Source organism: Branchiostoma lanceolatum, chromosome 2 (assembly GCF_035083965.1).
Source record: "Branchiostoma lanceolatum isolate klBraLanc5 chromosome 2, klBraLanc5.hap2, whole genome shotgun sequence".
Lineage (NCBI taxonomy): Eukaryota > Metazoa > Chordata > Leptocardii > Amphioxiformes > Branchiostomatidae > Branchiostoma > Branchiostoma lanceolatum.
The window spans coordinates 23,464,072-23,482,856 of NC_089723.1; the positions used below are offsets into that span (position 1 = coordinate 23,464,072).

Consider the following 18,785-nt stretch of genomic DNA (forward strand, 5'->3'; position numbering starts at 1 on the left):
CTTAACGGAGAAAAATGGACTAGAATATGAAGTTATGACGATGATTTAGTTTAGGACTGGACCTACAGTTTAATATCACAGCAAGAAATATGTCTTTGTTCACAGCCGCTAATGTCAATGAAGGGCGGCATGTTTGGGAGCTTATGTCAACTGTGAACATGCCATACGACGAATATTAATATCGACATTTCGCTTGCACTTCTCTTGCACCCACTTGTTAACTACTTTTTCAACATCAAATGATTTCAGCTCCTTCTAGTGGCGATTGTCTGGTGTCACAATGGTAGCTTTTTTCAACAAGATTGCTCAATGCATGGCAAAGCAACCATGTACTTCTGGGCACTGAACTAAACTGATGAACGATTTAAGTTACAAGAAACAGGATGACGGTGACCGTGGTGGTGTGTGGGTTGCCTTTGGCAGGAAAAGGTCCCATAGGTTTGCAATTCGTGAAAAGAAACTGTTGCTAGTGAAGAGACTCCGTGAGACTGTAATTTGGACAGTGTAATGATGTGAGATAGAGGAGAACCTAGTCGTAGGCTGAAAAAATCTCGTCTTATGTTCGTTCGCTTCTGCTTTTTGATTGTCTTGCCATCAATCTTTGAGATCAAACTGAGGCCTATATTCGGTGAAAACACAAAGGATGAAGCAACTGAAAAGGGCATCAGACTACCAATTTGCACGTGCTTTGCAGATTTACCACAATATCAAACAATACTAATCATAGAATTCCACCTATAAATATCTAGTGAGTGCAATGTATAGGCAGTGAGCACCGGGTTATCGCAGGCATAAGATTTATTGGTAAGCTAAGTAATAGCTGAATGTGAATTGCTCGAGCTCCCTCTGCACAACACATGTACTCTTTGTATATTGATCGTGTGCACTTGTGGTAGTAATTGAATGAATCATGTAGATCACGCCGCGTGTGTATACGAACATCACTGTGCACTTCGTTGGGTTCTCTATGACGCATTTAACTATTTAATCTACCTAATGGCTCTCTGGTGGCTGGTGCGACCCAATAGGAGATCTCGGAGGAGAGACGCAGTGCCAGTGTTCTGTGATTACTGCGATTCGTTTTTCTTCGATAGCATCACGGTGATTGTTGTATGGCCACAGCAAGTAAATTTCATGGATGACATCCTCTATACAAACTCCAAATTAAATGCGAGAGGGCGAAAAAACAAGATGGCTAAATTGTCAAACTAGAGCTTTTGTAACAAGAATTGAATTGAAAAAAAAAACATATCTCTGCCAACACGACGTTTATTCCTGTATTAAAGAAGTGTAGAAAGTGATACTAGTGGTGGTAGACTGGTATGACTTACTAAGTTTACCAACTGCACTCATGGCTACCAAATTGGTCCCACCAATTTACAACGAAATTTACAACAATTGAACTAGTCTCAATTCTACAAATATAGTCATGGCTACCTCACTAGTGCCACTTCGAGGCTACAAAGCAAGTACAAGGCTCCAACACGACATATTTTCCAATTTTGGCACTTTTTTGTCATGTTCAGCATCTCCAAAGGGGAAAAAAGTTGTTGTTTTTTAAATCAGGCGAAAATTAATGAGCGCTTTGATGTCATCCATAAAATGTACTTTCTGTTGCCTTACTGCGATTCGTTTTTCTTCGATAACATCGCGGTGATTGTCGTAATGACGCTGTTGTGCGCGCTCCTGGGAAAAGTGCCGTTACAATCACTGTTAGCCGAGCGATGGAACGACAAGAGGCATGTGGAGGAAAGATAAAAACACCCCAGCTAAATCTGTTAATCAAATTATTCATCATCCGCGGTGGGGCCAAGTTACAACTGGGATTACAGTCTGCCTTTTATCATCATTGAAACATTAAACAATACAGCACATACATATATATACCGGTGCCGCACTCAAGCGAAATGGCTTATACCAACGGCACCTACTAAACAAGAGTAAAATTCATAGACATGGAACAGAAAAATGTAAAGGAAGGAAAATTTCTTATGTTCAGAAAGCGAGGTAGACAAATGGAATACTGGAAACAAAAGTTATTCGTCACATTTAAACATTAGCATACAATAATGATGCTGAAAATACTCATCTAAATGGAATGAAATTAAGTTGGAAACGTTTGATTTCAGATAGGTGGTACAACTAAACCACAGCGAGAATTTGTGTAGTAATTTCAGATGGCAGTAAGGGATTTGGTTGGTAGGGTACGAGAAAACCTACCTAACTGGTAACTACATGTATTTACTAATCCCAAATCTAATTTGTCCCTGTCTCTGAAGAGCAAATGGAGGGGGGATTTATAGCATCCGTGTACATTGTAAATCCGTGAATGGTTTTGTTTTGCTTTGTGACGCCTGTGCTTTAAGCATCGTGGCAAACGACTGGCCGTTGAGCACTGGGAGGCTACAATCTGTATGCAAGGCCATCATACTGTATTTGCCTTTTAGAGCCGTTCCCTCCCATGAGATAGAAGACGAGACGACATTAATCTGACAGAAAATGGCACTGTAAGACTACTATTGATAGTGTAGTGTGCCTGTTGTGGACGCTAACAGCATGTATCCTTCTGACTTTCGCCTGTAGCCTTTTGATCCCTCTTTGTATTATTCATTTTGGTCGGCCCAACATGATGAGCACGATAAATTCAGCACAACCACAACACATTGGCGTGTCTTTCTCCAAAGGGTTTAATAATTCAGATTTCAATTTGTACCTGTCTAAGGTTGCTAATCTACCTCCTTTTGTTCGCCATTTGATATGCCTGTGTCCCTTATGCACGGAATTAAATTTTCACGGCCGGATGAATTGATTTAATCACGGCGCACAACCTCTGCCACACGATCTCTGATCACATGCTTCCGCAAGCTGCTGGGGCCCAGGAAAAATGTTGCGTTTCAAATTACACGACCGACACTGGTGAAACCTGCCGACCCTAGCCTCTTTTGGGGGGATTGCTCGCTGGCAAGGAACATAAAATGTTCGGTACATGAATATGAAATTCAAAACGGACTTCATGTATTTCACACTCTGTTATGCAGCTGCAGAGTAAGGCCTTTAACAGTACTAGTTGGTATAAGAATGTATACTGAACATTGTACTTCTTCATCAATATACAATGCTTGTACAATGAATATGTATACTGGTAAAATTTCAATGTGCTTTTGAGAATGTCAGCATCTTGATGCATTTCAGTTTTGCATTTGCAAATTGAAATTGGATTTGTTTGATTATTTCGGCCAAAAAAAATCTTTAAAAAAAGGAAGAAAAGAAAAAATATTCCCTACCTACCGACCCTATTTTTCATGACCGTAACCAGAAACACAAAAGTTTTTCTTATGCCTTGGCTCCGTCGCGTGTTGTTCTCTTCCTGCCAGTCACAGGGCTTATTTATAGAAAATGCCATCTGCGGGAGAAAATTGACTTTCTTTCCATGTTATTTCCAGTGTTGCACCTGGGCTGACGCCTGTTGCCTGTGAAAAGGGCACCTTTACAGCGAAGGGTAGGGAAATGCCATCAATACAGGTCTTTTGCTTTCGAAATTGGTTCTGGAAAGTAGTAACTTAGAAGCAATCGCATAATCGTACAAATTATTACTTTGTTAAAAAAAAAAGAGTCACAGGGATGTCCCTGTGGCTCAACTGCTAGCCGCCTCACAGTTGATAACTGGGAGATCCCGGTTCAATCCTAAGTTGGGGTCATCTCGGTTGGGGCTGCACTCGTCTTTAGGAAGGGACGAAGAATGGGGGTCCCGTGTTCGAGGAGGTGCTTCGAGCAAGTTAAAAGGAAAGGGCGTGCAACCCCTCCTCGTAAATATGTACCCTGCTACTAAAACAGCAAACCAAATTCGCTTCTGTATGTGCCACTTGGCACTTTAAAGGGTCTGAACAGCAAAAGAAAACTTCACAAGGCCCCATACGCACATATCTGTAACGACACAGTACAGGGGCTGCATTAATCACAAATCTATCATATGTAAGCTGTAGTATGAACTAAATACACTGCACTTTTGCAATGAGATTACAACGAGATGCAAATGTTGCAAATCGCAAGAACAAAAGGCATAAAAATTCTAAATCAAAATAAGTCTAGGTGTACATGAAAATAAAAGAAAAGTTTCAGTTTGTTCGTTCTGAAATTGCTATACACCTAAGCTTTCTAGTGTGTCCTTGTGTCTAATGCTACTTGGCATGGATTGTTATGTTAATAGCATCACAATTGGCTCTTTCCTTAGTGCTGAATAACAACTCTCTCGTCTGACAATTGCCACTCTAACATCACTGTCCTTGGTACTGAATGACGTTCACTCTGCCATTCTAAGAGTGAGGTTTAACTTAACGCAGCAGAAGAAGCAGGGATTATGAAGGCTGCTCGGAATATTTTCTACCCCATTTCGACCAGAATGGTTTTGATCCACTCTCCCCGGAATGGACCTTTGTTCTTTTTAATACATATGGTTCGTTCTTTGATATGCTCGAGGTGTGGCTCTCCTCAAACACGTGACCTCCATTTGACGTCCTATGCGAGGGATGTCCCTAACCGAAGCTCGTTTACACCTGAATGGAGTGAAGGAAGTCGTGTAAAGTGCCTTCCCCAATGGCACAACACCGGGGCATGTCAGGGGATTCAAACCCAGGACCTCTTTGTGCTGAGCCAAACCGCCTAACCACAATGTTTCAGGGCGCCACGGCGTAATACGTTAAGTTCGTCCTGATCGACACTTCTTGTCAAATCTGTACTAAGTTTCAGAAAAGATAGCAATCGCCACTGCCATCAAGAGCCCCCCACCTCCCTTCAGCAAATGATATGACTTGCATGTCTACCTGTTGGGGGGCTAATGTCATAAATGCACCCATTTCACGCCGTGATGAATTGTAAGCGATGTAGTTGATCGTTACCGACTTCGATTTTTCTGTGTAAAGGTTGCGTTTAATCCACACACAGCCATCGCACGATGCCGGGGGGATTTAGTCTTCAAACAAAGCCGGGGCGAGAGCGGGGCTCGGCAGGCGCCACCAGAGACCAACAACAAATCCACGGGAGCGCCACAAGGGGGCGGTATTGTTTGGATGTGGCTTTATTCTGTGTGTATGTTTCTGATTGATCGAGTTCGCCGTCGAGACGGAATAATGCAATCTAGTGCAATAATACTGCTAGGTCCAATGGGACTGTGCGCACAATTCAAATAAACATGTATACATGTATGTGTAGATGGTGAAAAAAAACTAGACACAGTGTCCAGAAGGGGCTTGCTTCTAAAAGCCCCCACCCCTCCTTCGCAGCCCTGTTAGACGCGATCACTAAGCGCTGTAGTTTCGCCATATCAACATTCATGATTCGGTGAATATTTTCTCCTATTCATGAAAAACCAGAGATACGTGTACTGTAGTTACTAATTCTTTAGATTCTCGCATACTTTTCCGCTGAAAAATTAAGAAATGGGCGGCAAAATGTTCAGCTTGCAAAATTATGTCATTCCTGATGCGCTTTCCTACATGTAAATACATGGTAGTATGTCTTTTCACCGCTGTTCAATCATATACTAGTTGTGGGTTTTGCAGCATTAGAACGTGAGCCCATTCATCTTCTGCCTAGTATAAATGTTAATTGGTGTATTTGCAGTTTTTAGATTACAGACCTATGTGTAGATCGCTGCTTTGCTAGACAACATTTATCATATGTTGCAATATACATTACTCGACGAATCTGTATCCTATCATATCCCTTCATTACTTTATGCCCATGCATTCCGCGCAAAAAAGATCATACCGCAGTAATATGTGGCCCGATTTTTAGGCATGTCTAAATTGAATCACAACTCAAACTAATCTATCAAAATGATCTGAAGTGATTTATTTCCGAGAGCAATGTGCTTCATCTCGCGGAACCGAGGTCTATCATCCACCGGAGTGAAATTGAAATCTGCGGTTCATGCGGCGTAACGGTGACAGGGCCCAACCGTTTTTACAATCGCCGAGAAGGTTATGTTTCCGGGTGCGTGTGTTTGTGTGTCGGTGTGTTTATGTGTAAACAACATAACGCCATATTTAGGCCCCCTGTCGGCTTTCTTGGGAACTGCAACGGGCCTTTTTGTTGGAAACTTCGGAGCAGCATAACTCAAGCAAGGATTGATGAATTTTCATTGTATTTGGCATGTAGGTACATTTTTTTGGGTGATGATAAAGATGATGTACCTAGATTATGCGGAAAACTCATAATTCGGTTGCATACCATAATAGTGCTGTCAAATACGTGACATACGTCACATAGAAAGAGAGACAGATTTTCGACAGCAGGGGTGGGGGAGGTGGGTGGTTTGAATCTCGGCCAGAAGTGCACCGTAACAACCTTGTCTTTACTTTGTCTTATTTTTCTTTTCAATTTGACTATCTAAAACTGTCTTCACTTTATTTTCATATATATTAATAGCTCGTGATTAAAACCTGCTGATCGACAAATCTTGTAAAAAAGTAGTGGATGCTAATTGAATCGTCTGACCGTTTCCAAAATTATATTCAATTGCTTGAATAACTGCTATTTGGCTCACCCTGGTTTCACTAATATACTTGTCTGTCTCTCTGTTCATTCCGATTGTAACGAGACAAAATTGTTTTAATCCATTCAGCGTAAAACGACACCCATGATTCATATAAATGTTCTAATCATTTGACGAAGGTATGCCGCTGACAATACAAAATCACAATCACAAATACAAAGCAAATGAAACAAATTATAGACACATAAAGAAGAGCTATGAAATGAACAAACGTTTTCAAGTCCATTTAAACTGATAGGGATATGTTGAGAAATCAGTTGTGTTGAAAGCGTTTTGTTTCTGTAAAAAAATGTTTGGAATTATGGAAACTAAGATTTGAAAATTCATTTTAATAAGATCATCTTAGTAGTAGATGCAATGAATTATCATCTAACATATTATCAATGTACAGAAACTCAATGTACAGACATTTATGACATGTACGATATTACTTTATTGCATTTGAAAAAGGTTGACAAATCTTAAAAGGTCTTTTCAACTTGCCAAACCAGTAACGTGGAAGCGTTTACGTGTACGTTTCGCCTCGTCAGCTCTGGCCAATGACAGGCCAATTTGTCCCTACCGATCAATAACATGCCGTGTTTCTCCCGAAAACTGGTAGATCAGAAACTTATTAAATCTAGATTACAAATTTAGCGAATGATTTGTACATCGTTTTCAGGAGATGTGACCTTTGGGTCGGTGGTGGGGTGTTTGGCGTAGCCTGAAAGGTTTATACTGACGACTGGCGCACTTTTAATGCACACTTACTCCACAAGTAGACTGGAGTGCTTCTTCAGAGATAAAAGGGGGAGTGCGCAACAATCAATTTCTCTCAAAGTGTAGACGCTTTAAGATAGAGCGAAATAGAGGATTCATTGTTGTCTAACACTCCCTTTCAACTACAGGCTGCGGCCGCCCTGTGACCACTAAGCGACTAGGAATTTCATCGAACATTTTTACGTTGTGTGTGTTTTGATGTCTGTTGAATAATACTTTTGCATCTTACGTCACATTCAAATTGTAAAACCAAGGGTCTAAAAATCATGATTTTGGTCGCTGCACGGTCGCTCGGCGGTCGACGTTTAGTGAAAGAGGCCAAAGAACAGTACACACAGCTACAGATCTGTTGTGTAAAACCTGATGATAACTGTTTGTAGCGCAGTATGATAGCTTCAGTTACGGACGGAACAACATGTTATGCCTTCAGTAGAATAACAAGTCAGAAAAAGAACGCAGACTCACGCAGCATACCTTATTGGGATGTAAAGCTGCTGCCGTGAGTACCCAAACAAGAAAGAAGACCCTGGATGTTACAGAAGACCCTGTAGTACCATAGTTACAGACAGGGTAGCAAATAAAGCTGTAGCTGACGGAGACTGAATACAATGAAAGACTCTCTCCGGGTAGTACTATTTCCTGCTCCCCAAATTAGGAAATTGAATTCCCAACAGTGTTTTAGCTTTCCATGCATGATCGACATTCACATGGGTCCCAAAACTCGCGACTAGAAAAATGCTGCGTACGATGCGAGACCTGCATGGACGATGATGTTCACACTGAACGGCTGTTTAAGCGCTACTCAGTATCATTCAATTCGCTATTGAAAGAAACACTGGCAGGCGGGCAGTCGTGAACATGCATCATGGCTCGCCAGTAACGTAACAGCATAAATCTATTCGCAAGCTCGAGTATTGATGTTCCTTTTTATTCGATGTATCCTCAGCTTTACAGTGGCTTAGCTGGGCAACAATATTTTACAATTAGTGAGTTCAAAACGTCAATTTGAACAAGTTGGTGAAATGGGTGGACCTATTTTATGGGACTTCAGAAAACGCCAGCGAGACCTGATCCTCAGATTTCTACAAAGGCAAAATGTTCACCAGCACCAAGAAAACAGAAATCATTTCTCCAACTGACATCTGTTGCGCAGAGGATTGAAACGTTGCAGGGTACGGTGTAGGGTGAAAAATCTGATATCTAGTTATGAACTGCCCCTGGACCTGCATTACGTCCACTCACCATCCCTGTCCCTGGTACTGAATAAAGTCCCCTCTAACATCACTGACGCTGTCCCTGGTGCGGAATTAAGCCAACACTTACATCCCTGCCCCTGTCCCCGATGCTGAATCCCGTCCACTCTAACATCCCTGTCCCTGGTGCTGAATTACGTCCACTCTAACATCCCTGTTCCTGGTGTTGAATTACGTCCACCCTAACATCCCTGTCCCTGGTGCTGAATCACGTTCACTCTAACCCTATCCCTGGTGCTGAATTACGTTCATTCTAACATCCCTGTCCCTGGTGCTGAATCACGTTCACTCTAACATCCCTGTCCCTGGTGCTGACTTACATCCACTCTAATATCCCTGTCCCTGGTGCTGAATCACGTTCACTCTAACATCCCTGTTCCTGGTGTTGAATTACGTCCACCCTAACATCCCTGTCCATGGACCTGAATTACGTTCACTCTTACCCTATCCCTGGTGCTGAATTACGTTCATTCTAACATCCCTGTCCCTGGTGCTGAATCACGTTCACTCTGATATCCCTGTTCCTGGTGCTGAACAACGTTCATTCTAACATCCCTGTCCCTGGTGCTGAACTACGTTCACTCTTACATCCCTGTCCCTGTCCCTAGTGCTGAATTACGTCCACTCTAGTGAATAACATCCACTCTAACATCACTTTCCACGATTCTACAAATGGAACAGATATTATTGGATTTCTATAGATATTCTGAACAGAGCCATATAACATACAGGAAGGACAATGCTATACGATATTTCAAATCTGCATGTAATAACCTGGTAAATGACCACTTTTAAACGGTCTCACTGCATATACCTTCGTAACATCTACGCTAGCCTACATCACTCACACAGTGGCAGATTTGCAGTCCAAAAGATCTTAAAATTGATTTTCTCCGCTGTAGAAGACGCGAGCATGTTATATATCATTATATCGTTATACCCGGACAATGATACTGTTTGCTGCCGCTTATCAACCACCCACTCCATAACTAACTACATGGTTGTGTTGAAGCTCTCCAAAGGGTGTCTCAGCTTTGCCAATATATGATAAAAGGAGACGATATTTATTTTGTGACCTGTAAGCTTACGATAAGTCCTCCCGTCTTCCCGCAGTAGCGGTGATATACCGCTCCATAGCCGTTAGGAAGACGGCCCATGTGCGGTACCTATGCTACTCTAAGCCAAGTACAACGCCACCGCTCCACAACTGATGCCTCCAATAGAAACGTGATCACGTTGACTTACCTGGAGATGTGAGTAAGATTCCGCAGACCAGGAAGATAAAGAGGGCTTCTTCTCTCCTCATGGGTGGGACAAGTCGTTGCCCTTTACTGGTGGCTCACCGCTACCTTGTCCCCCGTGCAAATCTCCGAGCGTCTGTCGATCTCACGGCACGGCCTTGTGCGCGCCCAGCGATCCTCCCCAGAGACCTTTGGTTCTGATTAGCTTGATTAACGTGAGCCCGGGTTCGTAGTTACCCCGTGGAGAGCGTCTATCACATCTCCTCTATCGGGAGGTGGAGAGAGCGCGACCGCTTCTAGTATCCATGGATGTGTCTAATTGAAACTTACGGTCACCGAACCCCCAGGGTTCGATCGGCCGCAGGGCGAGAGCGGTCTCTCGCTTATTTATCCCGTCTGATCCCGGCGTACCCGTGATGTCGGAGGGTCGGAACTTCTCCTTTTTTTTCTCTTCGAACAGAAACACTTCCACTTTCTGACGGCCGATACAGAGAGCTGGGCCAGCTCCAGCAATCTGGTCTCGCGGGTCGTCCCGGCATGCCTCGGGGCAGGCTTGTAAGCTCAAGATAAGCGAGATTGCCATGGCAACCAGAGGTCTTTGCTCATGGGACAGATCTTATCGTCTGATAGTGACGCGTGCTTGTATTTCATGAGGGACAGGTTAGCCAAAGATCTCACCGAAATAATCCGGAACGAAATAAAAGTCAAAAGAGCACAGCCATGGGGCTTTTCTGTGGAGAATTCTTTGACCAGTACCTCAGAGGCTCGGGCGTTTGGTTGGCGGATAACATGCAAGAAACGTAGTCATTTTCAGCTAGGGTGTGGTCAGCACAATATTCAATAACGTTATAACCAACATGGCACACAACTAAAAATAAGGTACCGTTGTGTTGTTAACATGTTATGAACATGGTCAGTGAATGTTCAATTGCTTCTTGTAAAATCAAGAATGTCATGTCCTCGGAGTAGAAGATTGAACAGAATGATACATACTTAGACAGATGTCCAGCACTCTGAACGCGTCATGGTTTATGTAATTCAAAGCGCGACTATGGCGAGAAAAAATACACTTTACCTTCGAGCCAGTTTATGAAAATGATCTGACATTTTGTCTTTTCATCAGATAGGTTTTTGCGATATCAGAATAGCTTGCTATCCATCCCCCTAAAATGAATCAGGTAGACATGTGTATATTACCGTCTTAAGTGACTTCCCTGACCAATCTCACGTCCACACTACGAATGTTCAACTGGTGCTCCGTGCCCTTTATTTGACCCTGCCCGCCCAAACAGGCCCTTACACCCGCCGCACGTGCAGAAACCATCACAATAATCTCCGAAAACGACGCCGACTTGGTCCCACAAGATAAGGCGGGAGGGCGATGTAGCGCAGCGAATGGACGGCATGCCGGCTGCATATCTCTCCCTACAGGCTAATTCCGACAGCAACACTAGCGGGTGATTTGGGCTGTGCGCGTGCCCTCTGTGGCGTTAATTTTCTCCCTAATTTAATTCCAGTCAAGGCCTGAAAGAAGAGGCGGGGGTAGGAACGCATCAAGTGTATAATAATTGGAGCCGCAGGTAGCTCGCGCAGTCACGGCATCCTGTTAACGTTTCAGCCGGAATTAAAAGTGGGCAGTGATTTCTCATCTGTAGGATGTAACACGGTCTTTTGTGTACGTGTGACAGGTTGTACCTCGACGTGGGCGTGGCTGATAATATAACGGTTTAGACACACAGGAGACAATGAGGTTTTATTCATATTTTCCCGCAAGCACCGCAATGGGTGGTGAACCCAGCAACGACCCCTGTAGTGCAAGGTCATGTACTGCATTATTACAGGTTTGCGATAGCAAAACCTGTTCTGTTTTTGCATCCAAGAGTGGGGGCCGCCATGTTGGATGTGACCATTTTATTGGGAGGGGTGTTTTTTGTTGCTAATGTTGGGTGTGACTATTTTGACGGAGGGGTGTTTTTCTTGCTAGTTTTCTTTTTTTTGTGTGTTCTTGCTAATTTTTTTCTTGCTGTGGGTTGAGTGTGACCATGTTTACTGGAGGGATGTGATAGATGGAAGTTATTAGTGTGGTAGTGTTGTGACTTTGCCGTTGGCACAAATGGACACAAGGCCCACTGTACTAAAGGACGAGCAAGGTCCACTGAGCATCATGTTGTTGTGGTCTTGTCGAAAAGTAAGGGACGACAAGATCCCCAACGATAGAGGGTTAATATAGATTTGTTATTTAATGTGATGTTGGATTAGAAAGTGTTTGAATCGACAATATTGGGGGTGGTTTTAGTCGCAAATGCTGGTTCCCTATATTTTTCCTAATTTCGGGTTAGGTGTGACCATTTTGACCGGAGGGGTGTTTTTTGCCACTAATGTTAGGTGTAAAAGAGGAATGTTATTAGTGTGGTGGTGTTGTGACTTTGCCGTTGGCACAAATGGACACAAGGCCCACTGTACTAAAGGACGAGCAAGGTCCACTGAGCATCATGTTGTTGTGGTCTTGTCGAAAAGTAAGGGACGACAAGATCCCCAACGATAGAGGCCGAGGGTTAATAAAGATTTGTTATTTAATGTGATGTTGGATTAGAAAGTGTTGGAATCGATGATATTGGGGGTGGTTTTTGTCGCTAATGTTGGCTCCCTATATCTTTCCTAGTTTCGGGTTAGGTGCGACAATTTTGACCGGAGGGGTGGTTTTTGCCACTCATTTTAGGTGTAAGAGATTAATGTTATTAGTGTGGTGGTGTTGTGACTTTGCCGTTGGCACAAATGGACACAAGGCCCACTGTACTAAAGGACGAGCAAGGTCCACTGAGCATCATGTTGTTGTGGTCTTGTCGAAAAGTAAGGGACTACAAGATCCCCAACGATAGAGGGTTAATATAGATTTGTTATTAAATGTGATGTTGGATTAGAAAGTGTTGGAATCGATAATATTTGGGGTGGTTTTTGTCACTAATGTTGGTTCCCTATATCTTTCCTAGTTTTGGGTTAGGTGCGACCATTTTGACCGGAGGGGTGGTTTTTGCCACTCATTTTATGATTAAGAGATGCATGTTATTAGAGTGGTGGTGTTGTGACTTTGCCGTTGGCACAAATGGACACAAGGCCCACTGTACTAAAGGACGAGCAAGGTCCACTGAGCATCATGTTGTTGTGGTCTTGTCGAAAAGTAAGGGACGACAAGATCCCCAACGATAGAGGGTTAATATAGATTTGTTACTGAATGTGATGTTGGATTAGAAAGTGTTGGAATCGATAATATTTGGGGTGGTTTTTGTCACTTATGTTGGTTCCCTATATCTTTCCTAGTTTTGGGTTAGGTGCGACAATTTTGACCGGAGGGGTGGTTTTTGCCACTCATTTTATGATTAAGAGATTAATGTTATTAGTGTGGTGGTGTTGTGACTTTGCCGTTGGCACAAATGGACACAAGGCCCACTGTACTAAAGGACGAGCAAGGTCCACTGAGCATCATGTTGTTGTGGTCTTGTCGAAAAGTAAGGGACGACAAGATCCCCAACGATAGAGGGTTAATATAGATTTGTTATTGAATGTGATGTTGGATTAGAAAGTGTTGGAATCGATAATATTTGGGGTGGTTTTTGTCACTAATGTTGGTTCCTTATATCTTTCCTAGTTTTGGGTTAGGTGCGACCATTTTGACCGGAGGGGTGGTTTTTGCCACTCATTTTATGTTTAAGAGATGAATGTTATTAGTGTGGTGGTGTTGTGACTTTGCCGTTGGCACAAATGGACACACGGCCCACTGTACTAAAGGACGAGCAATGTCCACTGAGCATCATGTTGTTGTGGTCTTGTCGAAAAGTAAGGGACGACAAGATCCCCAACGATAGAGGGTTAATATAGATTTGTTATTTAATGTGATGTTGGATTAGAAATTGTTGGAGTCAGTAATATTGGGCGTGATTGATCGGAGGGATGGTTTTTGTTGCTAATGTTAGTTTACGACCACATCAATGATAAAGAAATGACACAGAAACAAGAATTCCCGCACACTTAGCAAGGTGCACACTTACCGTTATAAAACTGACTGATTGTGACTTCATAATGTTGGCTAATTACTACGATCCTTACTGAAGGTCTCTGTTGCTCTTTTGACCTAAACTTCCTTGCCTTTGAAATCTCTTGTCTTTATACTGTCTTACTCTGCTGACACAACATTGATTACTTTATCGCTTCGCTGCAGTCCACTTTAACAAACGAATACCCGTCAAAGATGTCAAAGAATAATAATTATGGCACAACAATAGCAGACTAATTTTACAGTAACCGTTGCAAGTTCGGTAAGGAGTTGCACTGAAACTTCTTGGACATTAGTGACGGAGTAAAATGTTACTGCACCTTGTGATTGCAATTGCATACACATTTGAACGGTGTTTCCACCATGCGTACATCCGGTTTGATTTGAGCTGTCATCGGCGAGGTTAACACTTGTATTTTCTTTGATATACATGCAAAATCAGCCACTAAAAGTCGCACAATAAAATAAACAATAGTATAGACAATACATATTCGTTTAGATCAAATGACGTGGACAACATGTGCACGTCAGCGTGTGAATTCTCTAAATCGTGTCAGCTTTTCTCTGGCTGTAACAGCGCAATCATTTGGCTGCACACGGCTCTGATGCTGGTCAGGCATCCCCTGTGGCCTTCCTCCCTCATGTTCTTGGCGACTGTAGAAGTAGATGGTTGATCAGTTCTGTGGAGAATTCGAACATAAATATTGATGATATTGTATCTTGGGACAAAGCAAATGTTTTGATGAACCTTCGTGGTCTGAGAGAGTTAAGTAAATTAATTTTAAAATTTCTACGGTTTAAAGAAAATACTATAATCTGATTTAGTACACCCATATGACACACTAACTTACTCTTCTTATATTATGTATGGCAAGCATGGAGGCATAAAATGTAATAATTCATGTCAAATAGGTTTCTATAGTTGATAATTGACCTTTCCAATGATGTTGTCACATGACCCGTTTTAAAACTAATTTTAACAAAAGTCAAAATCTGATTAACAACAAACAATATAAGAAAATCTCTTCACCTTCCTGTACTTCCTATGACATCTTTCACCCCATGCCAGCCAGCTGTGAGGGATCAGACATCTGAAGCTGGTACACAGTTTGTATTTATTCCTACCAGTTTCCACCAAGGTCTGCTGCATGCTGTGACGGAAGGAAACATATATTAGGAATATCCAGTATAGTTGAGCAGGTATGAGCAGCTGGGAAATATAAAGCTATCATCTGACTGACGAATATGACGAATATGATCTGCAACATGATCTGCTACGATGGTATCGCTACCAATCATCATCCGAATTGTTCCAAATGGCATTTATCAAAAATTGGCCGCGGACAAAACAAAGCCCACTGGCTCTTTATCGAAAAGTACGATTGAGAGGAAACATAACATTAGAACCGTTTATAATAATGCATATATAAACATTTAGAACTTGTCCATGACTGAGTAAACAAACTGCTTGGAAGGGTACCGCTATTTTGACTTTCCTGTGATAACACTTAACAGTGACAGCATATCCCCAGTAGTTATTTTTGCTGTCTGAAAGACTGACCGGCAGGGTCATGGCTGGTAACCCACACTCAGCCGCGACTTAAGTAAACTGTCAGTTCTAGAAACCTGTTACCTAATGCTGAATCAGCTGCGTTCTCTTGACGATGCAAATTTACAGACATGAGGATCAGGATCCTTATAACAAGGCTGACCTCAAGGGTTGTGTGAACAGGTATAGGGATATCTCAAAAGTGACATTTCAATGAACTGTATGACATTGGGTCACACAGTTTGACGACCTGAATTAGAGAAGATATTTGATATCCTATGTGTATCTCTCCGTCTGAATTACACGTGACAACATTTACGGATCATGATCAGAGGAATATAGATGATCATATAGTATGACTCATGTAAATTAGTTTTGTCATTTTTTTCTGAATACCATGTCCTCCAGATGATTTATGTTACACATGTTTTGGGACAGAAATACAGGGACATGAACAAAAAGGGGTTATCTATTCTTAATACGTGTAACTCTTCTTATTAAAAGTGACAAGTTTAAAACTTAAATACCGGCTGTTTTACACATGTCCGCCTGTAAATACTCTAAGGGACAGCTACTTAACCCGGGGTACCAGGTTCAACATACAAACATCTCTACCGCTTCCGCCCGCCTGGCGTCGCCATAGCAACCTTGCAGACGACAGTAACCTTACCGCGACAGGTCGCTCTAAGGAGGATGTGGGGCATGGATGTAAATACTTGCGTGGAATGGATCCGTCTAGCTTACTGTCGCCGAAGGTCATGGTGAGAATTTCAAACTATTTTGCTTAAAAAGAAACTACGCAACTGTCGATCATGGCAAACGAAGTTACGCACACTTGCCAAGTCGGAACTATCAAAGACATGTTCAGTGGAAACTCTCGATGTACGGGGAATAGTGCATACGCTATTTACAAATCGGCACGGGGGATACCTGATCTATCTTCTTGTCACAGCTCAACGGGACACACCTGATAAATTAATTTCAAAGTTCATTCATAATGTGATCGATTATACCTGTGCCTTCAGCTTTTTGAAAATAAGTTTTAACAGGGGAATAGGAGGCGATGTTCTAAATCAGCGTTACTGATACAGGGCGGGGTTAACTTGCTCTTTATAAACAATGGAAAATAAAAAGTGTCACTAGTCGAAGTGGGGCATTTAAAGTTTTCAACATTCGGTGTTACTTTCGCTTTTTTCTCAAACAACACAGATTGATGATTTGGTTTATTTCATATCATTAAAAAGTATCACAGTTTCGCAGTGCACGCGACGTGTGCACTGAATTGAACTGGGACTACATTATACATTATTGATACATAGATTGCGCCAAAAACCACCCCGGACACTACAGCACGCGTTCGCTTCAATGGGTTACTCACTTTAATATAGCGGCAAGAAAATATAGCGGTTTGGGGAAAATGGAGTAGGTCACGGTACTTAATTCTAACGGTGGGAACAAACATTACTGTCTCAAACATTAGTGATGAAAAATTTGCAGTGATAACATTTTAGCTGTTGACTAATGACCGTTAAACCAGCTAAAATTAAGTTCCAGTTGGCAAACAAGAATTACGGTATTGATATATACATATATGTTGCAAGTTGATATTAAACAATACATCAAATGAAAGGTAAGGTTGGGGGAATCATCACATAAATTTATGACGGATTGTTGGATGATCATTGACTATTCCATGATCACAGGGCTTTCGTAAAAGTTATAGTTTGTATGTATGTATAGATATAGTAGACCTTACGAAAGTCGCTGTACTTTTGTTGTGTCAATAAAGATTGTTGTATAACCCGGCCATCAATCAAGTCTACCGACAGAACAATACGCTTTATCTTTGAAACGAATAGATCTTGCAGACATAATTCATGTAATGATTTGCCATACGATCCGATATTATACTACGTATACCCCAAAACCACTGGGATGGCGACCCTACTGCGACCTAAAAACTGGAGGTGGCGACCTCACTGCGACCTAAGATTTGACAGAACGCTCACTGAATTTCATTGATTATTATAAACGAGTAATTTTACGCCTTGTGCATTTTGTTGTCCTTTCAGTCAGACATATATATTCTGCATGATATCCCAAGCATGAAGTCAATGATTACACAAATCCAACTTAGGTCGCAGCAAAGTCGCAGCGCGATCGCCGTCTAGTGGAATGGGGGCCTTAGTGCGATCGCCGTACGACTGTAAATACAGAATATAGTTTCTCAATTCTTAAAATTCAGCACCAGGTTGATTTGTATTCTTAACTCTGCTGCATGTTCAAAAACAGAAGAGCTTCAGCCAATCGTTTGCCAAAAAAGTAGGTTTCTGCTTACCCAGCTATTCATAGTTCCTCCAAGACCCAGTAACACCGCGAGCGTGTGTGGATTGTATTCTGCGGCGGTTTACATGTACCTTCGCGGTGTCGGCCCTGCCGCCCAGGTTCAGGTTCGTCGCTTGCTTCTGGGAGAGTGGGCCGTCTCTAGACCTGTCAAACATATTTATACGGACATCAACTTTTTTTTACATTTTGGGAGTGGTTACACAACTGAACTGACCAATCAGTTATATGATCTAGAGATGCAATGTTAATATTCAAAACAGTTTAAGACGAAACAACACTGAGGTCGAGGTCACGCCACGTAGTGAAAGTAGACTACATGTGACGTCAGCGACAAAATGAACAGTAAGGGTAACAAACAAGACATACGTACTCTTACTAGAAACTCTAGGCTCTACCAAAGTACAATTCGTTCTTATAGCAAGGTAGTATATAGATAGAAATGGAAAGGGTTCACACACCTTTTCTGTATCCATTCGCATCTTCGTTTTGATCAACACTGAAGCCAGCTACACACACAGCTCTTCCAGCCACCAAATACTAGTAACCAAATTGAAAAGGGTTCTTTGTTCCCTCTTCTCTGTGACCTTGTGCCTGTAATTGGCAGCCTGGCCCTGTTTCAAGGACAGTCTGCTAGCGGCGGCACATGGGAAGTTAACTGATAACTCTGGGTCAACAGTACAGGAGTCTTACGGTGGCCTTGGAATGCACACGCCAATGTACTGCGTCAGGGGGTAACCGAAGAAATGCATGTTTATGTGTGTGTCATATCCTTATTTTCATGCTTAAAGATTATTATGACGTATAAATGGCAAGAGTGACGGGCCAAGGGTTACGGTGACGGATTAAGGTTTATGGTGACGGATTAAGGGCAAGAGTATCGGACCAAGGGCTATGGTGACAGATTAAGGGTTATGGTGACGGATTAAGTGTTATGGTGACGGGATAAGGGCAATGCTGAGGGATTAAAGGCTTTCCTGGCGGATTAAGGATTATTATGACGTATACAGGGCAAGGTTGACGAATCAAGGGTTAC

General features: G+C 42.3%; 1 protein-coding gene and 1 long non-coding RNA gene across 4 annotated transcripts in view; both read right to left on the reverse strand.

Annotated features, from left to right (window-relative positions):
* The window catches only part of LOC136428024 (protein turtle homolog B-like), a 28,644-nt gene extending 18,312 nt beyond the window's left edge, over positions 1-10,332 (reverse strand). For both annotated transcript variants that reach the window (XM_066417267.1, XM_066417265.1), the window contains exon 1: positions 9,811-10,332. In XM_066417267.1, coding sequence (XP_066273364.1) covers positions 9,811-9,871 — 61 coding nt within the window. In that variant the 5' untranslated portion in view covers positions 9,872-10,332. The remainder of the gene's footprint in view (positions 1-9,810) is intronic.
* A 3,489-nt stretch (positions 10,333-13,821) lies between these two features.
* LOC136428025 (uncharacterized) lies at positions 13,822-18,336 on the reverse strand. Of its 2 annotated transcripts, none has more exons than XR_010754565.1 (4): positions 18,211-18,336; positions 17,824-17,896; positions 14,888-15,008; positions 13,822-14,537 (listed from the first exon to the last, which is right to left on the reverse strand). It is a non-coding gene; the product is annotated as an uncharacterized lncRNA (long non-coding RNA). The 2 variants fall into 2 exon arrangements; XR_010754564.1 differs by having other exon boundaries at positions 17,745-17,896.
* Positions 18,337-18,785: the final 449 nt, after the last annotated feature.